Source organism: Spinacia oleracea, chromosome 5, assembly GCF_020520425.1.
Source record: "Spinacia oleracea cultivar Varoflay chromosome 5, BTI_SOV_V1, whole genome shotgun sequence".
NCBI lineage: Eukaryota > Viridiplantae > Streptophyta > Magnoliopsida > Caryophyllales > Amaranthaceae > Spinacia > Spinacia oleracea.
Window position 1 is genome coordinate 34,337,518 of NC_079491.1, and position 27,524 is coordinate 34,365,041.

The 27,524-nt window shown below is 35.2% G+C and overlaps 2 protein-coding genes across 2 annotated transcripts; one reads left to right on the plus strand and one right to left on the minus strand.

Annotated features, from left to right (window-relative positions):
• Positions 1 to 15,177: 15,177 nt before the first annotated feature.
• On the plus strand, positions 15,178 to 15,872 carry LOC110802156 (small polypeptide DEVIL 16-like). The gene has a single exon (XM_022007587.2). The coding sequence runs from the start codon at positions 15,370 to 15,372 to the stop codon at positions 15,577 to 15,579; it is 210 nt and encodes a 69-aa protein (XP_021863279.2). The 5' UTR covers positions 15,178 to 15,369; the 3' UTR covers positions 15,580 to 15,872.
• Positions 15,873 to 16,695: 823 nt separating this feature from the next.
• On the minus strand, positions 16,696 to 27,045 carry LOC110802154 (cell division cycle protein 48 homolog). The gene is made up of 9 exons (XM_022007586.2): positions 26,886 to 27,045; positions 26,594 to 26,759; positions 25,228 to 25,456; positions 19,097 to 19,863; positions 18,787 to 19,008; positions 18,624 to 18,695; positions 18,261 to 18,542; positions 17,260 to 17,619; positions 16,696 to 17,177 (listed from the first exon to the last, which is right to left on the minus strand). The coding sequence occupies exons 1-9, from the start codon at positions 26,909 to 26,911 to the stop codon at positions 16,887 to 16,889; spliced, it is 2,415 nt and encodes an 804-aa protein (XP_021863278.1). The 5' UTR covers positions 26,912 to 27,045; the 3' UTR covers positions 16,696 to 16,886.
• Positions 27,046 to 27,524: the final 479 nt, after the last annotated feature.

The window sequence follows — 27,524 nt, forward strand, 5'->3', positions numbered from 1 at the left end:
TTTTTGTTTGGATTTGCATACTCATTTTTATAAAAAATAAAAGTAAAATATACACATGTTCAATCTATATTATACACAACATTCATTTTGATTTCTAAGGTAACCTTAACTCTGAATTGGAACCAATTTTCTTTCATAATTAGTGGACAAACATACAATTACAATCCCCTCCAAATGAGTTCCTAATTATTCTATAGAGTCAATAGGCCGCCCAATAATATAATAATGAAAAGACCCAAAAATGGGAAAATAATTTTAAATGCACTAAAATATAATAATATTAAATTAGTTTCTCATGTGATCACTCTGCTAATATTTTATCCCCGGTAGTGGCTATCTTAATGTATGGGAAAAATATCCTCCTAAAGTTTACCAATTATTCCGTGCTAAAATAGTTCTAAGATGCACTACGATAATTTTATTTCGAAGATCACAAATTTACAACTCATTCAACACACGTTTTAAGAAATTTACGCTTTATATTTACAAATCATTGAATATGCAAAGTTTCATATCAAACTTTATGCTACTACATTAGAAGGTTAATCATAAATTTGTTACAATTTGATAAATTACCAGATCGAATTCTCTCAAGATGCATGATGCAATTAAATAAAAAAACTCCAATTATATTACTTGTCTCGTATGATTCATCATATTCGTCTCTTTCTTGATATTTTATTTGACAACTTTTAAATTTTTTAAATGACGACATAATTATAATTTAATATATTGATGAGTGAAAAAATAAAATTGATAACAATAAATATAGAAAAAACATTGCAAGTCCATAAAAATAAGTCATTGAGTATCATTTTTCTAATTGCTACACATTATTTTTATAATAAGTGATGCCAAAATTAAATATTTAACTTAAATATTTATATTGACATTGCATTTTACTATTTTAAAATTGTTGTCAAACACTAATTAAAATTTGAGCCACATATCACGAGCATTTAGATCTAATCATAAGCATGTTGTAACACATGTGCACTTGTAACCATGCAATATACACTATTTACAAATCCAAATACTGAATTTGTACAAAATAAAATAAGTCTAATATAATGAGAATTGTAGTATTCCCTCCAGTTTTTTTGGTTTGGTTAACTATTTATTTTCATTATGTTTTGTTGGTTACGCTTCTAGCTCATTCAGATTTTGGCAAAGTTTTGTCCCCTAATCTCACACTAACCGTATACTAGTAATTTATTCATATTATATTGATTACCACAATTTGAGTGCTCAATAGATGTATTGTTAAATTGTTCCATCGACAAATTCATAAATTTAGATAATGGGTTTGAATAAAATTTTATATCCTACATATCTCTCCTAATTTAACCGTTTTTCCGTTGGACGGAATAAGTTGTTTGTAGGTTAACACTATATCAAAACATTAACGTTATAATCCTAAATGGATTGGAAGGAAGGATCCTAGGTGCTTGACTGCTTGTACTTTGTTTAGAATATTTATAAATTATGAATTCCAAATGTTACATCCCTTTAATTTTTGGGATTAATGTGATACTACTAATTACCTTCAACGTTTACTTTTAAATTCCAATATGATTCAAATCTTCATTTAAAAATAAAAATATAAAATATTGGTGATTAAGTTAGATTATTTGGTTTTCACATGGTACTGGTTTTTTCTTTTAATATGAGATATTGGTAATCAAGGATATAATATTTGGCACAAGATATTTTAGATTGTAAGGTATTTTAAAGATTGCGGAACATTAGGAAAGTCAGGATGTTTCTTACTCCATATTATATAAAACTAGCATTTTGACCCGTGCAATGCACGTGAGCATTTTGTAAAGTTTTATAAGAACTTTCATAGTTACATTGTTCGACATACAATAACATAGATATTATGAAATTTTAGATTATTTATGTGTATTCGTAATTTTTTGCTCAATGTAAGTTATAAGTAAATAAATAAATAAAATCACATTATGTATGTGTTAAGGTTATTACTAATTTAATCTAACAACATTTAGTGAATGATGAAAATGTAACATATAATATAATGTCTATAAAAACAAACGGTTATTAAAATAATCATAATAAATTGACGAAAATTGTTATTTTGCCATAGAAAAAAAAAAAGAATACACACACAAAGTAAAACACACATTACCTCTGAAAATGTGTGATTATATATAGTTGATTGTGCAAGTGATGTAACGAAAATGGTACGTGGTTAATCAATTTATTTATAAGGAGTGCATTGAAGATGGGAAGTTGATGGCTCATCCTGGCAAGATGTTTAGCTTCTTATGCATTCTATTTAGTAAGAACTAATGTTTATTAATGTTATTGTTATAAAATATTAATAACAATTTAACGTAGCTCATTAAATTATGATTATTTATTTGTATGAATGTCTTTTAGTTTTTTGAGGTTTTTTTTATTTTTTTTGGAGGGGAAGTCTTTTGAGTTTTCCCTCTTTAAACACAAGGACATGTACATTAATAATGATGTATTTGATTTTTGCCTTTTTTTTAAGAGAAGATTGTGATGTGATGACACATGTCACATTATAACATATGATTACATGTCACATTCTAACATATGGTTTCAGTTTTTAAATACTAGGTATAGATTAGTTAGATTGTACTATGTACTTTATTTACTTTCTCAAGGGGTCTACCTTCTTGTTCACCAATAAATTTTGAGTTAGAAAATTTTCTATTGGTAATAATTCGGTATTTCCCAAAGTATTATTCTTGAATTCTCTTTAGCAGGTTACCACTAATCATAGCCTCAATCGTAATTAATGAACTAAATTTAATAAAAAATTTAGATTATATTTGAACGAAATTTATTCAAACAAAAGAAAAGATTATGAAGTTAAAAATATGCACAAAATCTTTATCTCATAGATATATTATCCTATCCAAACCCTTCTTTCTAATGGACATTGAGGAAAATTTTCACCCCTACTTAACTTAGTTTCATACTCTTAGCTAGCAATCTTATTAGTCCTATATTGCAATTAAAAAATTTAAAATAATATTTTTCGTTAAACAACGCAAAATATAATTTATAGAAGATAAATAGGAATTTATTGAGATATATATTAGGAAGTAAGGGGGAAACTTAATTTTATACCAAATTTAGGTGTAGTAACCTTTAGGAGATAATTTTTCTACAGCATAGCACTATAGTCTTTGTTTATATTTTATATACTCCCATTCGCTAATAAAGTTGATATAATAAAGAATTCTTAAAAGCTAACAAAAGTAACAAAAAATAATTGTATGACATGCTTTTACCAAAGCTGACAAAATGTGTCTATGATAAACAATACGTTTTTAAATTTTATGTCCATATTTAGTACTGTACAAAATAGTAGAATCTTTTGGAAAAATAGTTCATATATATTTCCAGAATAGGTTGTGCTTGTACGGGCACGACGAAAAACCGCAGTATCGAGTGCTCGTCCCCTATGACAAGGCATCGTCTCCCTGCGGATTAAGACCAACCCATGGTGATGGTTTCCCAACACAACGACTCTCCCGAGCACAATAGGTCGTGCTTGCCTGCGCGCGACGAGCCTGCAACAAGTGCTCGCCCCTGCAATAAGCCCTCATTTCCCAGCGCACTAAGGACAACTCATGGAGATGGTCACCCAAGAAAATACTTCCCCTAACACGGGAAGCCATAATGTTCTCCCATACACATGAAGACAAGTCCGATGACGAGTCTCGCCAAATGCGACTTGCCATAATTGCCCAATGCATCAAGACCAACCTATGTTAACAGTCGCCCCAAGCAAAGATCGCCCCACAGACTGTTGCAGGCCCTGATGTGCTTGTAATTTGCAAATATTTAGGAGCCAAATAAGATCTCTTATGTGTACATATTAGCGTAGTTTAGTTGCATTAAGAGGAAATCCTACTACTTTGCCTTTATTTTCTTATTTTGTAAGGAGAGATCTTCTCTCCCTATTTTCTGGTCAAGTCAAAGAAAGGCAATGGAATAAGGAGTCTCGCTAATCTAAAAGAGAGAAAAGCCACATCCACGAGGAGAGACCGTAGCTCCAAGGCTTCCTTGCTTCCCCCTGATCACCAACTTTAAAGTACTTGTACATGAATGAGGATCTAGAATATAAGGCTCCCACAAGTTAAATTACATGGGACAAATAAATATATATGCAAACGAGAAACACCTCGAATAGTTTGAAGTCATTGCGGAAGGATTCGAGAGAGTACTTGCACAAGGGTCAACTTCAACTGCCCATATATCCCGATCCACTCAACATGTTGAGGTGATTCTAGTTGGAGGTGATATCTTATCTCAATACCTTTCCAACGAGTGATCACACGCCCATTTTCGATGAGTATAAATGGAGCTATGATTTTTTAAGGGACGTAGTACATCGCAGCCCGCTGCACGGACCTTACAGCTTTACCAAGGTCGTGCATGCAGTGGCTCGTGAGAAAAATCAAAAGTTAAGGTGCACGACTCGTGCAAGACCGGATGATGCCTGTGAAAGGTCCTACGGTAACCCTACTTTTTGGGAACATGTTCCCCTTATTATAAATAGAAGGCTACGCTTAAGTCCACAAGTGTGGAGTGTGTATTAGACCCATTTTTCTGTCATTTTATTTTCCTTTGGGATTTACACACTCCCACCACTTTATTTCTTTCTAGATTTTTAATTTCTGCACATTTGGGAACAAGATCTGATCTTCCAATTCAAGTAATTTCTTTTGTTTTCATGCTTAGTTCCTTTACATCTTTTTATGCATTTGCTTTAGTTTCAATTTCTGGATTTTTAGTTCATGATTTGTGGTTGAGTTTCTTTACCCAATTTGGTATGTTTTTGGTGTTCATCCTCAAATTCATCTTTTAAGTTGAATTTCTTTACCCAAAATAGAAAGTCGTGTTTTCATGTATGGTTTGCTTAGATCTTATATGTTTAAGTTCCACTATGTATGAGTAGTTTCCTTAGGCCTAGGGGTTGGGTGACCTCTAGCAGAATTATGACATAATTCTCTTTCTCTTGTACTATTTTCTTTTCTATAAATTGTTGTGATGATTTGGGCCTTTCTCTTAGTAGTATGACCATCGGAAAGCCGACTCAATGCTTTAATCTTTTTCCTACACCCCTTGGGCGACTTACAGTGGTACCTAGGAGGGTTTGGGGGGTATTTATCACTTCGTTCTTATGAGATATTACTAAGTGTATTCTGAAGTCTAGCGACCGTGACCATCGGGGCTAGGTAGGATTATGTGTTCACTCATGTCGATGTTCACCCACTTAGGGTGGATTGAGATGACTATAGTGTCGTGATTAATGTCTTAGGAGCATTTTGACTATCCGCTAGGAGAAGCGTGTCTCGCCGGTGAAAATCGGTTGGCACGTACTTATAGGGTGCGTAGGTCCTTTTCATGTTTTGATTCATAGTGCAAGAGTTGTGACTTGTCATAGCTATACTAGGTGGAATCCCTCTTCCTTAGTCCTATCTTTTATTATTGTTGTTTTCCCGTTTGTACAATTAGTGACAACTTGTGCAAACAACCCAACCATTAATTATTGTTTAGAGTAAATTGTACCTAGTAGCTATATGTGTCTTGCAAGTATGGAAAACGCTTGATCCCCGAGAGTTCGACCCCATACTTACCCCTTGTCTACTATACTTTGTGTAGTATCATAGGATTGAGTCAAGTGGACTAAATTGTATTACTTGTGTGCATGTTCCTATTATAACGACTAGGGGGAGTACATCAACGCCCATTGTCCTGCTGCAGTGTGGCTGCCTACTATCCATGGCTCACACCCTGGACAAGAAATGGCAATGCTCGTCCACATGAACCATTTCTCTAAAAACAAACTCTTTTCCCATACACAAGTCATTTACCAAACACAAACACTCTGCCAAACCCCTGAATTCTCAAGAGTCCGTACACTCAGACTCTCTCTATCTATTTTCTCTCACTTCAAACACTAACTTGAGCTCCGAAGAGGGTTTCTCGGGAACACCCCCGAGCCAGCTTACCTTGTTGCCTTGTGCAGGACCACTATCACCTCGAGAAAGGACTAAGACCTCCAAACGACGAGCTTTCCCAATTATTTCCAATTTAGAATATCTTCGCAGAAAAACTCTCCCAGCAGTCAAACAACTAATCACGACACCATTTTTTAGCTCAAAAGAAGCAAAATAAAAAGAACTGGTAAATAAATAATACCGCAACAAACAAAAATCACTCAACAACTAACTGTACGATCAGTGGCGGGACTAGTAAGGGTTCAGTGGGTTCAAACTGAACCCTTACTAGTTCCGGGAAAAACTAACAACTTAAAAACAGTAAAACAAAACAGCTAAATAAACGCATATGTGAAATATATCACAAAACCAACAGGCGCTTCATTGGTTGGAGCTAGGATAAGTGTTAGGGGCTCGAATCCCAATCGTACCATTTTTCTCGCCTTATTTTTAGTTTTCTTGGTGGTTTTTCTTTACATTTAAAATACTATAAGGTAAAAGTTTTTCTTACGTTTGAATCCCAATTGGACCATTTCTCTTCCCTTTTTCATTTTTCTTAGTGGTTTTTCTTTAAATTTGCAAAACTATAACTTATAAAATCTTTAGTAACGTTCTTGTTCGGTTATCCATTTCTTCTCTTTTTTAAAAAAAAAACTTTTTAAAAAACCAAAACGTATAATCTCTCCACTACTTTTTTTGCTTGTTAATTTGTAATTACTTTTTGCAAATTTGTTAGTAATTAGAAATTTATTCAATTGAATAAATGTTAATTATTTGAACAATAAAATGTAAGATTACAGTATAGAGTTATAATTCATTTGTTGCTTTACTGAAACTTATGATTTTGAATAGGTTGATACTTCGTATGAGATGAAGGCTTTAAACTTAAACACCCTCGCCTTGTTTAATTATAACTAGTATGTGCCAGTGCTATTGCACGGGTACGTATAAGTACTCGGTATAACAAATATATTAATTGACAATGTTAACTATAATGTTTACTGTGTGGCAATAATAAAATGTTCATTTTTTTTTTTTGCTAAGCAAGAGAGAAATATATTAATTGGATCAAACAATTACACCTTAAGCCAATTCCAAGTCATACAAACCAACTAGGTTGGACTCTATGCCCTTGAAATCAGAAAATACAAAGCTAAACAAGCTCCAAAACACAACCAGAATGCCTAAAAGGCTATTACAAATTTGTGAACCATTCACTATCTCTCTTGCTTACATGTTTTGGCAGAACAACCTGAATTCTGCTCTTGACCATTTGCTTCAAATCCTTCATACTCTGACTGACAGTGGGAATGGAATTATCCCAAAAACTTGTGTTTCTACACCTCCAGATCAGGTAGACAGCAGCACCAACAGCTGCAAAATACACCTGCTTCCTGAACTTTGAAGCTTTACTTTGTCCAGCTTTTCTGACTAACTGAACCAAATTGCCATGAATAGAGAAACCTATCCACTGATGTACTGCTATAATAATTTGCTTACTATACTGGCACTGAAAGAAGAGATGCTGATGAGTCTCATCATCCAAGCCACAAATCAAGCAACTAGCAGATTGACTAATGCCTATCTTTGCTAGTTTGTCTGTAGTCTGAAGCTTTGATTGAACAGCCAACCAACAAATGAATCTATGTTTTGGAATATTCAGCCTATTCCAAACCATTTTGTCCCAATGCACCCTTGGCTTGTCCCCTAGGAGTTTCTCATACACTTGTTTCACTGAATAATGAGGCATGTTCTCAAAATCTACACAAGTAAAAAACTGTTTGAGCTGCTCCTTTGTATTGCACACTTGCTTCCAGTACCAGCTAGCAGTAGAACCAGGCTGATACTCCCACCAATCCCCATCCTTTAAGTAGACTGAATTAATCCACCTAATCCACACATTATCCTGCTTCTTGACTAAAGCCCAAACATATTTCCCCATAAAGGCAATATTCCACTTCTGAACATCTCTAAACCCCAACCCCCCAGTGTGCTTGTCACTACAGACTTTATCCCAAGCTATGTTGCTTGGTTTATGACTGAAAGCATGGCCACTCCATAGGAAGGCTCTGCAGATCTTCACTATATCTTGAAGAACACCTTTTGGAAGCACATAAATTTGTGCCCAATACATGTGCAAACTTAGTAAAACTGAATTAACAAGCTGCATTCTTGCTGTATAGGATAAATTCCTAGAACTCCAAATTTTTATCCTAGTGATCATCTTATCCACCAAATGAGCACACTGAGCCACAAAGATCTTCTTAGAGCATATAGGGACCCCCAAATATTTGAATGGCAACATACTTCTAGAAAAACCAGAAACATCTACTACCCTCTGAATATCAGATTCATGCATGCCATGACAGTAGATAGAAGATTTTTGCTGATTTGCCTTTAAGCCAGAAGTATTAGAAAACAACTTGAAAGCTTGAAGCAACAAGTAAATAGACTGATAATCTCCCTTGCTACAGATAATCAAATCATCAGCAAAACATAAGTGAGTAAGACCAATCCCCTTACACCTTGGATGAAACTGGAACTGATGCATAGAGCTCACTCTATTCAGAATTCTAGACAAATATTCCATGCAAATGACAAATAACAGAGGAGAGATAGGGTCTCCTTGCCTCAATCCTCTCTTGGATTTAAAGAACCCATGCATAGAACCATTCAGCATCAAAGAAAACATGGGAATAGTAACACATTGCATAACCATATCAAGAAATTGCTTTGGGAAGTCCAAAAGAACCAGCATCTCCTGTAAGAACTTACAATCAACAGTATCATAGGCTTTTTGAAGATCAATCTTCATAAGGCAGCTAGGCTTAACCCCTTTCCTCCCATAATGCTTGACTAAATCTTGCACAACCATAATATTATGAACTATGTATCTCCCATGAACAAAACCTCCTTGATTTTCCATGATGAGATCATGAAGAACTTGTCTTAATCTCCCACACAAAACTTTTGTTATGCACTTATAAATGGTGTTGCAGCAAGAAATTGGCCTGAACTCACTCACATCCTTTGGACATTTAGTCTTGGGAATAAGAGTAATCACAGTGTGGTTCACCTCCTTCAAGATTCTTCCTTGCTGTAACATATCAAGAATGGCTGCAATGACTTCATCCCCAACAATATGCAAAGCATCTTTGTAAAAATAAGAGCCAAAACCATCTGGACCAGGAGCTTTAATACCTGGAATGGAGAAAAGAGCCTTCTTAACTTCATTTGCTGTATAAGGAGCATTGAGTATAGCTTTATGATGATCCAAATAGAATGGCCCCTGCTGCACCACCTCCTTGTTTACTGGTGTTCTATTATCAGAAGTACTACCTAGGAGCACTTTATAATAATCCAAAAAAGCTTGGGACACCCCATCAGCTGTATCTTTCCATTCTCCTTGCATATCATAAATGCTATACACTTGGTTCTGTACCTTTCTAGTCTTGATACTCTGATGAAAAAGAGAAGTATTCTCATCTCCATCTTTAAGCCAAGACAATTTTGCTTTCTGACTGAGGAAAGCCAAATAAGCATTATGTTTCTCCTTATAATCCTGAATTGCAATCAACTCTGCATCTGCAAAACTTTTATCAGAAGGATTATTATGCATTGCAGTTTGTGCACTCACCATAGTCTGATAAGCTCTCAAATCTGCTGCTTGAATACCTGTAAAACCTACTTTATTCAACTCTTTAAGAGCCAGTTTAACTCTTTTCAGTTTATTAATCAAAATGAACATTTTAGTGCCAATAAACTGAGTATTCCAAGCCTGCTGAACAATATCAGAAAACACATTTGAAGACTTCCACATAGTAAAATACTTAAATGGTTTCTTCCCTCCATCATCTCTGGGAAACACAGAAAGAAGACCAGGAGAGTGATCAAAAAGCCCTTCTGGCATAAAACACACTTCAGCAACAGGAAAGCAAGTTTGCCAAGCTTGATTAGCCATAAATCTATCAATTTTTGAAAAAACCTTGTTGTTACCTTGTTGCTTTTTGTTCCAGGTGAAAAGATTACCCACACACTTAATGTCCTCCATACCACAAGCATGCATACAATTGCTCACATCCACAACATCTCTATGTCTGACAGGAGCTCCAATTCTTTCATCTAATGCCATAACACAGTTGAAATCCCCACACACAATCCAGGGTTCTTGAGTGTTAAGCAACAACAAATCCCTCCATAGATCTTGTCTCATACCAGCATCATTAAAAGCATAAACAAAAGTGCAATAAAAGGGTTTCCTACCACTTACAGGAGTAACATGGCAATGAACAAACTGACTGGATGCAGCAACAATGTTAACTGTGAAGCAACCAGCCTTCCAGGCTACAACTATCCTACCACCAGAGTGGTAGCTAGAGTTGCTAGTAAAGCACCAATTTACAAAAACTTTCTGATAAAGCTTCCCTAGATTAAAGAGCTTTACCTTATGTTCCAGGAGCCCCACCAAACCCACTGCATACTTCTGAATAAAGTGATTCACCTCATTCTGTTTTTGAATTGAGTTTAGGCCCCTGACATTCCAAGCTAACACTCTATCCATTAGAGTTGGAAGAGTTCCCTCCTCCAGGCATCACTATCCTTTGTTCATCCCCTTTATACTGTTCTCCTACCAGTTCCTCCTTATCAACCAAAGAGGCCTCCAATATCTAAAAAGTATTAGAAGTTCTAACTGGAGTTTCTAGACCAACTCTCACTCTAATTGGTCTCAAAGATCTTTGAAAACCTTCTTGATCCACAATAGGACTAACCACATGTTCACCCTGCTCAGTTGATTGAACTGGAATTGAAACAGATGGTTGAGCTTTCCTAATCCAGATCTTCTTCTGACCTTGTCTGCATTCAGTCTGTGGGGTGACCAAACATCTTGCATTTAGTGCAAATTGTTGGCCTCCATTAATAAAATATGGGAACTCTCACCATCATGCCATTCTCATCTCTGAAAGAAATAAAATCAGGCAACTCTTGAGACAATGGTACATCCACCATGACTATAGCAAACTGAAGTTTATCTCTACTGATTGTGGCCTGATCCCTCCTTAGTGGCTTGCCTAACTGTGCTACAATCTTAAACAAAGCCTTTTCCCCCCCAATACTTGAAGTTTAGCTTCAATTGCACCCAAATTGGCATAGATTGAAGTTCTGGTGTATCCATGTTCATATCAGAGTTCCAAGGTTTCAGAATAAGAGGCTTACTATCAAAGAAATAGTGTCCTCTCAACACCTTATCTCTCGAGTCCATAGTAAGAAATCTCACCAGAAAAACCCCCTTTCTCACCATGACAACCTTATCAACATTCAACTGTTTCCAAATCCTTCGAATGAATCCCTCCATGACATTGATAGGAGGATTAGCCCCCACAATGTAACACACCACAGTAGAACTCCAAAATTCAATCTCCTCTTGAATATCATCAAAACCAATTTCAACAGGGTTACTATCATCACTATGAATTTCACTAACATCAACATTATCAGAAAAAATCTGTTCTGGATTCAATTTCATAGGTATTTCAACATTATTATCAAAAATAGGTGCATTATCAGTAGCAGCAACCTCATCAAATTGCTGCAATATAGGAATTGAAATCGTACCCACTTCCATATTAGATCGAGCAGTACCTTGTTTCATCTGATTTGCTGAGCCATGAATCACCTCCATAAACTCATTAAAAGAATGCCTCACTTCTGATCGAGTTTGAAGATGCTGCAAACCTGATTTTGGCGTGAAAATTTCATTTTCGAGCCCAAAATCCAGTGCCTCTACCCCCATAACCTCCTCAATACTGCGTGTTTTCAAAGCTTGTGAATCTGATGATGGACCTCGAGGTTTGCCTTTGCCATTTCCATGCTTGCTGCTTTGAGATTTCGAGCCAGATTTCCTTGCCATGGCTACGGTGCACGTTAAGCTAACATGCACCGAGAGAAAACTTGGGGAGAAAGTCTCTCAGCGAGGGAGAAATTGTCATTTTTATTTGTAATGTTGTAATAAAATGTTCATTAGTAGTATTCTCAACAATATCATAATAATTGCTCGTACTAATGCATCACATCTATATTATCAAAACTAACTAAATGGCCTGCTCGTAATTTTCCAAATTAATAAATATGGAACCCAATATCTGACAACTCGTTCACCGGTTAGTGATTAGGAATTAGTCGAATTAGACTAAATCATATGCAAATACACGAACTTAATGAATTTATTGTCTCTGTTAGACATCTTTAGAGGATTAACACAACACAATTTTTTAATTTTATAAAGTAGGCTCCACATTGTAGACATGTCTTTTTTATTAATTTGATGCTAATCCAATCAATTACCTATAGTATTAGAAGGGTTTAAACTATAATCTTATTTGAATTCAAAAAGAAGTAAATACCAATGTGTGGTAGATTTTTTCTTGTTAAAGTAATGTGGCACGCTATCAAAGTCTTTAAACCTGAAATTGTATCGTGGTATATCTTCAACTTCATCAAGTACCTCCAATATCCCAGCTTTCTCACCAAATTTCAATTTATTATAATAATTATCTGAAACATATTTATAGCTCGAATGGTTTAACCATTTGACTAAAGTATCTGCCTTTTTTATTAAATTGATTAAATACTCCCTCCGTATTTATTTAAGAGATACACTTGGTCGGGCACGCGTATTAAGAAAAAGAATTGAATGAAATAAATTAATAAAACAAGTGGGGTGGCCGCCTTTGCTCAATTTGGGTCAGACCTTGATGCTTTTAATAAGTAAAACAAGTGGAAACCATGTCATTTTTGGGGATGGGGGTGTAGATAGATTATTTAATTAGATGGTGGGGTTGATAAGTTACTAAAAATGGCAAGTGTATCTCTTAAATAAATACGGCCGGAAAAGACAAGTGTATCTCTTAAATAAATACAGAGGGAGTATACATCAAATGCAAAACTAAAAAATGACGTTTTCTAAATTTGCTAGATTGATTAAAATTATTTTTCAATTTATTTCATAATTTTTGAAGATTTATTTTGAAATAGCCCGTCATTATATTTATGTTATTCAAATTTTCATGCTAAAGATATACAACCTGGTTTTTTTTTTTTTTTTCCAATTTTAGTTTCCCTGTTTATTTGTGTTTATATTCCATTCATTTTTCCCTCAAAAATATGTTCCATTCATTTAATACAAAATTTGCTATTTCTTTTTTTTTAAAATGGTTATATTTCCTTTTATTCCTAGTTTGAATTCTCCTTTATTTTTCTTGCTTGTTTGGTGCTTGATTGAAATTGTGCATTGATTACTTAGCTTTTAAGTGGGTATGATGTGGCAATTGATGTAGCATAGGTGAGAAGTGGAGTAAACTGTACTGAAGGTCCCTAAACTTTGGCAAAAGGAGCAGTTAAGTCCCTCAAGTTTCGAAAGGAGCATTTTAGTCCCTCAAAATGGATGGAATCAGCTACTTTTGTTAACTCCGTTTCATTTTCCGTTAAGTTCAATAAAATAATAATAAAACCTCTTTAAAGAAAAGGAAAATTAATTTACACGTGTATAAATAAATGAAAACAGCTGATTTTGATTATGACTTAGCTTTTTCAACTTACTTAGTTTTTTCATATGGCTTTTTCTCCATTTACACGTTTCACCCTTTATCTTCCCCTTTTCTAGGTTCTTCCACAACTCTTCCTAATCAAATTGAATTTAGTGTGTAACCCAAGCAAATTTACTCTAAATTTTCAGCAATTATCGCCATCAACTTCAGCTAATTGTCGTTCTTCTACAACTCTAAAGTTTCAAATTCTCTTCTCCTAGATGTCTGCTACTACCACTAGTTCTTCTTCTACCTTTTTCTCTCTCTTTCTCTCTCCTCTTTTATTATGGATTTTCTACAATCTCTTCTCCTTCTTAATTCTTGGATTTCTCCAACAATTCCATTGTAATTTTACATTTTCACTGATTTCCCCCTTTTTTTGTTCCCCTGTATTTTATTTATTTTGGGTTGGTTTCGATTTTTTTCTTATTTATTCTGGGTTGGTTTCAATTGAAGAGATTCTGGGTTGGTTTCGATTTTTCCCCTGTAATTTCACATTTTCACTAATCTTTGGCTCGTCTTTAAAACTCGGAGAAAGAGAGCTGACCCTTTTCAGAATTTCGACTAATTTTTCCAAGTAATCCCTTCTCCATTGTTTAATTTTTGTATGATTTTGGTAAATTACTGTTACATTATAGGTTGATTGTTGCCCTTTAATTTTATTTTTACTTTTTATTCACGCCATTATTTAATTTGGTTAATGATCAATTGAGCGGATGAATTCGATTGAGGTTTTGGGTTTTAAGTTTGCTTTTTGCACAATATCTACGATTTGCAAGGTAAGTAAGAGGGAACACATAATCCCAAGAAATTTGTAACTACTCAAACATAATCATTTATTTGGTCCAATGAAATCATATAAATATCTAATCAAGAGAGATCAAGGGGATATTTTGATTGACCATGTTATGAAATTGCAAAGATCTATTTTGTGTTAATTAATTTTTCTGAAAGTGTTAATTAATTTGTGTAAATATCCTGTTAAATACGCTGTTTTTTAGAGCTTAAACCGCTAGTTTTTAGAAAATATGAATTTTGCCTTTATTTTTTAAATGTTTATGGGTAAAAGTAACTGTTATTTGTCACTTTCTACCTTTTATATTAATTTTCCTTTATTTTTAATTCATTTTAACAGACGTTAGTAACAGAAAACAAAAAGCAGCGGTTTCCATCCAAACGCAGGGACTAAAATGCTCCTTTTGAAACTTGAGGGACTAAACTGCTCCTTTTGCCAAAGTTTAGGGACCTCCAGTATAGTTTACTCGTGAGAAGTGAGTATTGAGGGTTTACTCACCTCTCATTAACCATCATTTTGCTTTAATTATATAGATTTCTTTTATTATTATTATAATAGCACATGTGCATCATCGATTATTAGTTGTAATTTGGATTTTTGGTTAATGATGTTTAATTTTATTATATTTGTCTGAAAATTTCGAACCCTTAATCAAGAAATTATAACACCGCCACTGTTACACCCTACCTCGATATAATATTTTGTTGATGTTATAGATAAGAAACGAAAATGACATAGTGGACACTCGTACCCAAATATATGTAGACTGAGCACATCATTTGACCCTACAGTGCCTCCTATCAGTTCTCAGCTCATATTGTTTCTTGTCATTTCTTCGCCACTTATTTTTCTCTTGTTCCACTAAAAAGTAAAAATAGTGGTTCTAATATTTTAACTATATATATAGAGAGAAACTAAAAAAATCCCCATCATTAAAGATTCTCTCAGCTTATATAAATAGTTCTGTTTTTGGTTGAAAAACAGAATGGTGGAGAACGAAGCAGCTGAAAGCAGCAACAGCAACAGCAACAGCAACAGCAACAACAACAACAGTAACAGTAGCAGCAACAAGTCATTCGGGAAGAAATGCAGTAATGTAGTGAAGAAGCAAAAGACTAAATTCTACATTCTTCGTCGATGTGTTGCTATCTTGCTTTGTTGGCACGAGCCGCGTGACAATGCTCAAGAAGGTTAGATACAAATACAACTTCATTACTACTACAGAGTATAGACTATACAACTATAGACTACTCCCTATTATTTACAGTTGTTAACTACAAAAACCAATTTTGTAACTTTTTTGTCAACTTGAGCAAAAGGAAAGAAAATGTGTAGGATCTTTTTGTTTTTGAATTTATTATTTTTTATTACTTTTTTGTGTAATTCATTATTGTTTATTTTTCAAGGGCATTATCTCATGAATTAATTATTTGTCCAGATCTGAATACTGTTTTTTAGCTAGTAGAAAGTAGAATCTTTGAATAGATTGCAAGCTTTGAATTTGTCTCTTCTGTTTTAACATGAATTTTTGGGTTTTGTTCTGTTTTGGAGAGGAGAGGAGGGAAAAATATATGTTCGCACTATAAATGAATAGCTGAAAAAATAATAAATGAATAGGTGAAAAAATAATAAAGAAAGTTGAAAGAGTGTACCAAGATTGGCAGCTAATGGATAAAATTTAGTGCTAAAGTTGAATCTCTGGATCACTATGACATTGTTCTTTCCATTAACTTTTTCTTGTTGAATAAATACTGGTGGTCAATGATCGTGCTTATGCACAGGGTTTTTATAAAGAAATGGATACAAACGTTACACATAATTCTATAAGTAATTAACCTCAAAGGTTTTATATAAGTGTATTTTATTCCCTATGTTAAATTTACCATATGAATAGTAGATACGCAACGCTCAAAGGTGATACATCTTTGTTAACTCTTTTCCGTTCCAAGATCTTCAGTGAAAACTTCTATTCTCTGTCTATTGTAGTTGCAGAAGAAAGTGGGTACTCCACCACTCGTATTCCATTCAGTTTCTAGGAAATGATCCAATCCCGATCGTTGTTTTGAGGTTTAAGTTTTCATAACTTTTAATAATAAAACCCTTTTCTACTTGTTGATAATTATCAAAACTAACATGATTAGACGTGAGTGGAAAATGATCGAAAAGGAGAAAATCATTGTTCAAGATAATATTTTATACCAAATCAGGAGAAATGATAACCCTGAGACAGCAGACCCAACTTGATATACTGGTCTACAGTTCTCCCCAAACCACAGTAAGATAGACAAGAAATTAAACGAAACAAGTAGAATCACAGCAAAAGCAACTTGTCATCTTATATATATTAACAAGTCTACGATAATTCACATTAACTACTCCCATCAACCAAATTCAATACTATGATGAATTCTACAGGTTGATAAAAAAACAAACCGTTACAGTAGAAGAAACCAGATTATAGACGTCCTCTTACATAATATTGGTCGGATGCAAAAGAGAGACCTAGTTATAGAGGTCATCTTCATCAGCTCCACCAGCAGAGGCAGCAAATGTGTCTGTAGTGGTAGTCCCAGAAGTGGTAGTGGCGAAACGGAACTCAGTCCCAAATCCTCTAGACTGCTGTAAGGTCTGAGCGAAGGCCTGATATTTACGAATATCAGCATCACTGACACTTCTCCTGGCAAATTTCATGGATTCCTCAAAATGTGAAGCCTTGATTTCAGCAACTTCATCGTCCACATCCTCCTCCATGGCCTCAGGGTTATCATTTCTCCTTCTCTCTCTTTCAATGTCCTGTATTTCAAAATACACCCTTAGATTAAACACATACAGAAATAAAACCAACTAAACTTATTCTACCAAAATCACTACTTACCTTCTCAATGTTTTCTCTGATTGCATATTTGCATGCCCGCTGACATATTTCAGTGATATCTGCCCCACTGAAGCCCTGAGTGTACTTTGCAAGTGCTCTAATATCAACATCTTTGGCAATAGGGGACTTCCTCAAGGCAGCCTTGAATATTGAATAACGGGACTCCTCATCTGGAAGAGGAATATAAATTAGTTGATCAAGACGACCAGGTCTCAGAAGAGCTGGATCAATAATATCAGGTCTATTTGTCGCTCCAATTATGAAAACTGTCTTTTTAGCAGACATGCCATCCATTTCAGTCAAAAGTTGGTTCAAAACCCTGTCAGCAGCCCCACCAGCATCACCTGTGCTACCTCCCCTCTGCATACACACACCCACAGACCACACTTGATTCAGCCAGAATGACCGCAAAATGAAAAGTTACTAACATTTCAAAACTGCCATTATTAATATTAAAATATAAAAAATTGTGTAGGAAGATGTCATGATAGACCAATGGGAAAACTCAACCACAGTTATAAATGCAAGAACAAATGGGATCTGAAATGCAATATACAGCAATGACATTCATATTGCAATTTAAACAATAAAGATCCAACCCCCCCCCCCCCCCCAAACCTAGAACCACAAATGTCTTGGCATAAGCAATCGTGAACTCATCAACGCAAAGTTCCAATTAATGACTGCATTAACATTGAAATCCTGTAAAGAGAAAATATTATAAATTGTGAACCACTTAGCAATATTGTGCCAAGTCCAGTTTTAGACTACACCAATGCGCCTTAAATCCCTTCCCTGTCCATGAAAACATGTGGGAAAATATGTGCAATAAATTATATGCAAATGTTAACCTGGGCTTCAAACATCAAATTGTGATAATCATAGGAAAGAAGAGTGAATTAAATAAAAATTATTCTCTACACAAAAAAAGACACCAAATCCATCCATAAACGATAAGAAATCATTAAGGCAAATTCAGACAAAGAGGTCAATATGCGCACCTGAGTTGCAATTGAATCCAGCTCATCAAAGAACAGAACACACGGCGCCGACCCGCGGGCCTTGTCAAAAATCTCTCGAACATTAGCTTCACTCTCTCCGAACCACATAGTCAACAATTCAGGCCCCTTCACGCTGATGAAGTTAGCCTGGCATTCGTTGGCAATAGCCTTTGCCAGCAGAGTCTTTCCACATCCAGGAGGCCCATAGAAAAGAACCCCCTTGGAAGGAGACATCCCAAATTTCTCAAATTTCTCAGGATGCTCCACAGGATATTGAACAGTCTACAATAGGAATATAGCAAGTGTTAAGTCCACAGTATAAAATATAAAGAACAGTGGGGCAATTAAAGAAACTGGAAGTACCTCTTGAAGCTCCCTTTTGACATTTTCGAGGCCACCAATGTCTTCCCAAGAGACATTGGGAACTTCCACAACCTGACAATACATAAACATAAACATAATGAAAACGACAATGAACAAAACAGGAATTTGTTACTAATTAAATACTTGTATGACATAAACCAACCGTTTCACGCAAAGCGGATGGATTGCTCTGCCCAAGAGCAGTATGGAAGTGTTCATTCGTAACGGCCATGGAATTAAGGATCTCAGCATCAATAGTCTCATCTTCCAGGTCAATTACATCCATCTTCTCTCTGATACATTGAAGTGCAGCTTCAGTACACAAGGCGGCTAAGTCGGCACCAACATAACCATGTGTTTCCTTGGAAATTTTTTCTAAATCAACCTGTTTGATAAAAAGAATCAAAATTTGAAGTATTGTACCAGAGATAATTTTGAGATTAGCGTCCAAAGGAGAAGAGGAAGGCACATACATCATCAGAAAGCTTCATGTTTTTAGTGTGAATTCGTAGAACCTCAAGTCTCCCAATTTCATCTGGAACACCAATATCAATTTCTCTGTCAAATCGACCAAACCTTCTCAGTGCAGGGTCAATGCTGTTTGGACGATTAGTAGCACCCATAACAATAACATGTGCCCGTGATTTAAGCCCATCCATAAGGGTTAAGAGCTGGGAAACAATACGCCTCTCGACCTCACCATGGGTTTTCTCTCGCTTGGGAGCAATTGAATCAATTTCATCGATAAAAATTATGGATGGAGCATTCTTCTCAGCTTCCTCAAAAGCTTTCCTGAGGTTGCTTTCACTTTCCCCAGCTAATTTTGACATGATCTCTGGACCATTAATACAAAAGAAGAATGCACCAGTTTCATTTGCCACAGCCCGGGCTATCAAAGTCTTTCCTGATCCTGGTGGTCCATAAAGCAAAATTCCCTTTGGTGGCTTGACACCAATAGATTTGAACAACTGCGGATGTCTCAATGGCAATTCTACCAGCTCCCTGATTTGGGCCATCTGTTTCCTGACGCCACCCACATCATCATAGCCAACCTCGTCTAATCTATCCTCCTCTTCTCGTTTAATTGGCTCACCCTCACAAAAAATCTCAGTATCCGGGGCAACAACGCAATATTCAGAAGGATCAGTCTCAATAACCTTGAATTCAACACTTCTCATCCCCCCTCTCACGAGAAACAGGTCTCCCTTCCTCACTGGCCGGTAAGCTTCCAGAAAATACGCTGCAAAGCATACACAAAAAAGGTTCAGCAACTAAGCTCACTGGAAATGGTTACACAGAACTATATCAAGGTTGTCACATTATGTAATGGCTGTCAGTGTGTTACATACAGGATTTTCAACTTGCCGTTACCTGATGATCGATTCCATAGCATGCATATAAAAAATCACACAGCAACATCTACTATAAATAATGATGTTACCTCATCATCAACCATATTCCGTAAAGCTGTGAAGTGATTAGATACTATAGATTCACATACTGCACATTCTATTTTAATTCATGTTTTAGGCTTTTTCATTGTTTCTATATATTGATGTTTAAGTGTGCATTTACTTAAAAAGAAAACTTGGCTTCCCCTCACTAGTCCCACTAAAAAGCTTATCTACCCGAAGCTCCTACCCAACGAGAAAGAAGTACTAAAGAGAGGTTAGAAAAAATGTAATTATATTTAATTAGGATTAGGTTAACAAGAGAGAAACTAACCCAAATACAACAGCTCATTTTCCTGCAAAGGGAGTATAAATAAATTTAACTCATATTTCGGATAAGTTTATGATTTACTTCATTTATCTATTACATTTACTAAAACAGACACCAAGAGTGACATGTGTCACTTCCCAGTGCAAAATTTTCCCACAAACAACTTTTTTCCTAAAAAATCACTACTTCATTTTCTTTTTTTACTTCCAATCCTTTTTTATTTACTATTTATGTGTCGAAATATATTTGTTTATGGATTATGGAAATAATACATGCCACATAATAATAATTTATTAAATATGAATTTTAGTAATATTTTAGTCAAACCGTTATATAAATAATAGAAAATATATTTACTCAATATTTTGGTCAAATCACATATTAGTGTATCGAATATTTTGGTCAAAATAGCATATGAAGCATATAAAAATATGTAAACGGGATAGGACAGAAATTGTATACTACGTATTAGATGATTAAATGAGTATGTTCCAAGATATATTAGTTACGAAGTAACTTCGGGGAGAGAAATATTTCAGTCAAATATATTATAAAAATAAGCCAAATAATTTTTAGAATATTTGTGCATGCACGGGACTTAATCTAGTTAATTAAAAATATTATGTTTCCAAATCTCATGAATAAAATGAAGTGTGGCATAAAACCAATGATGCTGCTCAACACAACCACCATTACCATGATCGCGGCCACAACATCAATTTTTTCCTACGGGACTGTAGCAAAACATTAGTACTCCCTTCCTTAATGGTCTACTCACTTACAATTTTGGGTTGTTTCACAAAGTTCTACTCCCTTCTGTTTTATTCAATTTTGGCAAACACCTTGTATAGCTTACTCTATTCCTCACACATTTATACGTTCCCATTCACTCTCTCTTACTTTATTAACCTTACCTTCTATTATCTTACCCCTTTTCCTCACATGTTTTGACCAGTGTTACATAATTCTCTAATCGCCCTCCGAATCGCGATCCGAAAAGAGCGAATTATGGTCGATTTTTGCCTATTTTTGTCCCATTTTGGGCGAACCGCGAATTGAAAAAGCGAATTATGTTACACTGGTTTTGACCATTCCACTCACATTTTCTTACTTTATTTACTCTTTTCTTACACCCATCAATCTTTTGCAATTCTCAGTTGCTATCCCCCTTTTTCTTACACCCATCGATCTTTTTACACTTCTCAGTTGCTATCCCCCTTTTTCTTACACTCACTCAATTTTTTCAAACTTTCCTAGAAGCGGGAGCCTTCGGCAAGTAGAATAGTAAGGAACTGAGGGAGTACATCATACAATTGTTCAACTAATGTGCAAACTGAAACATAGTTACTTACGGACCAGCAAGTTATATGAGCACACAAATCCGCTACTGTTCTAAAATTTATCAAACCACAATAGATTAAAATATTGATCTAGACAACTTGTGTACTGAAAGGACACGTAAATGCATGTATATCACAGAGATCAAATCAAATTGTTATCAATCTTACACTTGTTATAACAATTCTCCGGATGAACCATAGAGAAAACTACTCCCTACACAGCTGAAGGCATTACTTACAATCATGGACATAAATCAAGAAAACTAAAGAGATGAGGTAAAATATAATGCCCGTGGGTAAAACCTTGAGGGCCAACAAAAAAAGATAAGAATTTATCATCATACAAATGTTAGGTGGAAAAACATTTGGTTGAGTGTTGGGTTTGTCATAAATAAAGGGGCATTGGCAACCAATGGAAAGAAGGGGTGATCGGAAAAAGTAATTTCTGAAAAAGAGAAGCTTGAAAACTAAAACAAAATACATCCCTACCCCATTAAGCAAATAAATACTCACTCCATCCCATTTTGATCGTCGCAATTTTCTTTTTTGTCCTTCCCAATTTAATTGTCATAGTTTCTTTTATGGCATGGACCCACTAATATTTTTATTACATCTCTCTTCCCACTACCAAAAGGTGTGTTCACACATCCCCTAACATTCAATTAAAAAGTTCTTCCACTATCTCCCACCATACCTACTTTTCTACTTCCTCCGCCAGTCCGTCGCAATTTAATCGTCGTAATATTTTTTAATGGAGTTTTATGTAATAAGTTATTATAGGTTAATCTATTATATTTTAATAGAAAAGTAGGTATAGTGGGAGATAGTGGGAGAATTTTATAATTGAATGTGAGAGGATGTGGGGCAATAACTTTTGGTAGTGGGAAGAGAGAGGTAATAAAATATTAGTGAGCCCATGTCATAAAAGAAATATGACAATTAAATTGGGATGGACGAAAAACGAAATTACGACGACTAAATTAGGCCAGAGGGAGTATTAAACCATAATAGATAAGCTTACAATAACTTATCGCATAAAACTCCGTGAAAAGTCTATTACGAATTACGCCGATTAAATTGTGACGGAGCGAGTACATAAACAATCAGGAAATGAAAGAGGGGTGGGGGGGGGGGGGGACAGCCAGGTTCTAGGGGATATTTTTATTAAGGTACTCGTGCAAAGAACACCCTACTATCCTTCTCTCCAATGACCAGAAGAAGGGATAAATATTTGAATTGTCAAAATACACCTAATCAGGAAAAGATACATAAAATTAGAGACATATAGTTTATAGTTTATACTCTAGTAAGTAATTCTTAGTTCAAGTTCTAATTAAAATTAATAACTCAGCAAGTTACCCCTTATAAACACCCCCATTTTAATCGGACTCTTCATTTTACTTCAAGCACTATACTCAATACTCAAATATGGTTAGGACATTTGGACACTTTACTTCGGGCCAAAACCATGAAAATATTTCATAGAATAGCCGAGTTGGAAACGAATACTCGAGTCCCAATAACATAGTTTCAACCACAAGTACAAATGCTTGCCACATAACCATAAGCAGTATCTAAGATTAACATGAAAGACTTCCTAATAAAATTTACAGGCAAACAATTTTATAACAAAAGTTTAACAAGTAGCGGACACCTAGAGCAGGCTGGACAACTCCATATCACAAGTAAGTTCTCCATTTGATTCACGTAGATTTTGAGTGCAACTTTAACATAGGCCAGAAGTACATAAGTGATTAGAAAAGCAAAGCAGGGGGTATTTATGAATCATGCCCCTCCTGTAAACTATCCGTCATCCTTTCCATGGCATTACTTCTCCTTGTCTATTGACTATCACAACTCTACCCTCCCCCTTTGGCTTACAATAATCTCAAAAGTCACAAAATCAGCTAGCTATTGAAATCTTTGGAATTACAAGACAAGTTGTAGCTCCAAATATCATACCATTTTAGTATCCAAAATCAGAATATTTTCTCCCAAGGACATATAATGAAAAGAAACTAAGCCAAAAATATCAGATATAGGTTTTTTTTAAGATTTGTGACACAAAGCAAGTCGCACTTAGCTTGTTTTTTGTTTTTTGTTTCCCTTTTCTCTACTTCTGCCCCCCTTCTCCCCCACTAAAGATTGATTATCTGGTTCTCCTCCGTTTTCTTTTTGCTCTAATTACCTTTTTGTGTTTCCCTTTTCTCTACTTCTCCCCCAGTAAAGATTGATTGTCTGGTTCTCCTCTGTTTCCTTTTTGCTCCAAAGTCCAAAGTCCAAACTCCACAAATTCTCCTCTAGACTCCGCCCTCAAACTCTCTTCATTCATCACTAATTCACTATACCGACTTCTATGACAGAATGTGCAGCTCTTTACTACCCAAAGAAAAGGAATCATAATGTTTCACCAAACACCTAAATTTTCTTGGGGCATAAATATAATTCCTAGAGAAATTTAAGTCTGTTTAGAAACTATCTTCCAGCTGGCGAACCAGACATAATAAAGAAGGATGTAAAGAATTAAAGCCATTTTAATCAAGAATGTCGACTTGAAACATATAGATTGATATTTTTCTAAAGCCTCTATATGAGCACAACTGGTAATAAACAGACTGGAAAATACTACCTCGGTACCTCCACCAAGAAAACAGTCATACAATCATAAACACAGTACAATTTTCTGGGATGTTTTGAAAAAGATATGTTTTCTATAAAAAGAAAAAATAGTTTTTGGTTGGATTTACAAAGAGAAATTAAACTAATTTTAACTGAGACAGAATAAGACAGGTACAACTATTTGAAAAGATTTTTAGATAAGAACAATTATTTCCAGACAGCAAAAGTAATGTTAGCAGCACAAGAGTGGTAAACTTCAAACGTGCTACACAAGTGCTATTTACGTAAGGCAACTTAGGTGACAACTGAGAAGCATCAACAAACAAGCAGAATAAGAAGGATCTTTGGTGAAAAAATATTTAAAAGCTCGAAAAACCCTTTATGCTAAACAATTTATAAATTCTATGAATGGTCGACGTATTGTACCAAAATTGGCACACATTACTTACTACCCAAGGGAATAAGTTGCTCCTGAGCTAGTAGTCTATCAAAAGAAGAAATAAGTTGATCCTGAGCTAGTAGCCTAGTAAGCTCATTCAGCCCTCAGCTTGCACTGAATCTATGGGAGTTCACCTCAGAGAGGATCCAAACTCCAAATATAAACAAAACAAGCAACTTCTGAGACTCCTATGGGAGGTTGATCTTCTTAAGATCAGTAATACAGTAAATCCTAACTACTCTACTAGATATGCTTGTGACTCCTGTCTAATTTTCCACGGAAAAACATGCAACTACATGTTGACAGAAGGTTTTAAATGAAGAGCACAGGCAATCAAGAATAGGCAAAACAAGCAGGGAGTAAGATAAAATGCAGAAAATAAAAATTATATTGCAATTTTAACAGCATTTTACGATAATATCATTCACACAGCTAGAACTTTAGTACTATTAAATTTTCAATGCTATGGAAAATGGAAACTTACGTTTCAGGTATGCATCAAACAAATTCCCAGTGACACCCTCAATTGTATCATCAATAGGAAGAATATGGACACGCTTCCCATATTTCACATCAGGACATTGGTGTACAGATATTACATCACCAAGTCGCACCCTTAAGTTAGATCTCACAACCTTGTTCATCCTTATCTTAGGTTCTTCACAAGACTCATCAGCAAGGGCAATGCAAATTGTGTCTTTTCGTTTCTTTCCCTGGAAATGTCACCCGGACAAAATACAGAAGTCAGAACTGCAGAAAGCATTTATTTCACTCATAAAAACATGAACAGGGCAGTAAGTATCAGAATATTAGACTACTCTAGCTCTCCAATATTATTACAGATAATTATGGAACACCCAGCAAATCAAACCTCCAAACTGGACAAAAACCAACAGTAATATATTGATGAACTCCCAGTGTTCTCCTTCTCACCCTTTGACAAAGAGGAGAAAGAGACCATTAAACGACAAAAACCTACAGAAACTGAATACACCTGAGCCATATAAAGAAGAATATAAACTCCCCGTGTTTCTCATTTTCATAAATGAAGAATGAGACCATTTAACTTCTACAGGTTTTACCAAATTGAACAACACTAGTGATCCATTCTTAGCAAAAGCATTTATCTAGATTTTTCATAAGGGTATTTAGAAATTGCAAACAATTCTGAAAAAACAAAGCCTAAATTGATCCAAAATAAACTCAACATGGCAATTGGCCTCGACCCTTACTCGCCTTTCTGAAGAAGGGGCTCAATATACACACTATATAATGTACCCTAGAACCCAAACACCGAACAGAACTTGGAACGCATTATACGATGAACCCACAAAGATCCCTAATCCAACTAGGGAAACTACATAAACTCACTTAACCATTTCATCTTCAAACACCCATACCTCCCATGAGGATGTTAATTATACTTCTTTCCTTTCCATTTGTATCCAGCAAAGTGTTCAAGTTAGCATTTGAACAATCAAATTCCTTGACCAAAACCCTCAAACCAACCGTACCAGAAATTGGTTAAAACTCATCAGAAAGAACACCAACAAACCCACGAGAGATTAATTCTAATTCAAATGTTCAAAACCACCTGTTCGACCAAACACTCTAAGCCCTTCGATAAATTCTGTTAGATAAACCTAAAATTATATCCTTACCCTCCTCACTTGTCATAATATAATCCAAAATACCTCCACCAATAACAATCATTACAAAGAAATTCAAAACAAAACAACATCAATAAACGCACATTTCTCAGAACCCTAAGAAACTATGATCACCGAGTGTAATCATAAAAACAACATAATACATACAATTTCAATAAAAAAAAATAAAAAAAAAATCACCTTTATTAGAACAGTATCACCACGAAAGAGCTGAAGCTTTTCCATGGTATCAGGGTGCATAGAAACAACCGAATTGTCGTCGTTCACAGCTTCATCAACAACCAATCGATTCGCAGCCTTTTTACGCTCAAGAATCGCAGTACTAAAGTCTTTTTTCGCGCCCTTACTGTTAAAATTTCATGAAAAAATACATAATAGTAAGAAAATTGCATCAAAATCATCGAAATTCAGGGAACACTGAAGTTTGTGAAATTGGGGAGAAATTCGATATAATTGACGATGGAAAACTTACTCGGAAGATTCAGCATGATCCGCCATAGATATAGCTTGTTGTTGATTGATATAGCTTGTTGTGGATTGTATGCAGAGAAGATTGCAGAGCGGTGAGAGAGAGGAGAGAGAAAACGAATAATATGAAAGGAGTTAAAGAGGAGGTGAGATATTTATAGAGGTTGCAGTTCAGTGGGGTAAGAATTGTAAGATGAGTAGGTACGGCTTCCTTTCGTGCGTAGAAAGAAAGGAGCTTTTTCATTTTACATATTTTATTTTTTAGAAAATTTTAAATTATTCAAATTGCTGGCCCTGTTCGGCAAAATTAGCGGTAGCGGTTAGCGGTTGAGTAGCGGGTAGCGGTTAAAGTAGCGAGTAGCGGTGAATAGTAGCGGGTAACGGTTAGCTGTCAAAGTAGCAGTAACTAATATGAGTGTTCGGTAAAAGTAGCGGTTGATATTATAAAAATAAAAATAAAAGCAAGAATATTATTTAAAACTATATTATAAATTTGTATAAAGCTACCCGCTACCTTAAACACTACTAATTTTAACGTTTGACAAAAGCTACCCAACCGCTACCTCAACCGCTAACCGCTACCTAAATCGCTACTTTACCAAACACTTACAAATTTTACAAGTAGCGTCTTGACTAGGTCAAA

Excerpts from the sequence above, each read along its gene's own strand:
- LOC110802156 (XM_022007587.2), top strand. The coding sequence starts at position 15,370 with ATGGTGGAGAACGAAGCAGCTGAAAGCAGCAACAGCAACAGCAACAGC.
- LOC110802154 (XM_022007586.2), bottom strand. The coding sequence starts at position 26,911 with ATGGCGGATCATGCTGAATCTTCCGA. Across the intron at positions 18,696-18,786 it reads CATCCGCTTTGCGTGAAACG|GTTGTGGAAGTTCCCAATGT; the intron begins GTTGGTTTATGT and ends ATGTATTGTCAG. Across the intron at positions 18,543-18,623 it reads TCAAAAGGGAGCTTCAAGAG|ACTGTTCAATATCCTGTGGA; the intron begins GTACTTCCAGTT and ends TTCCTATTGTAG.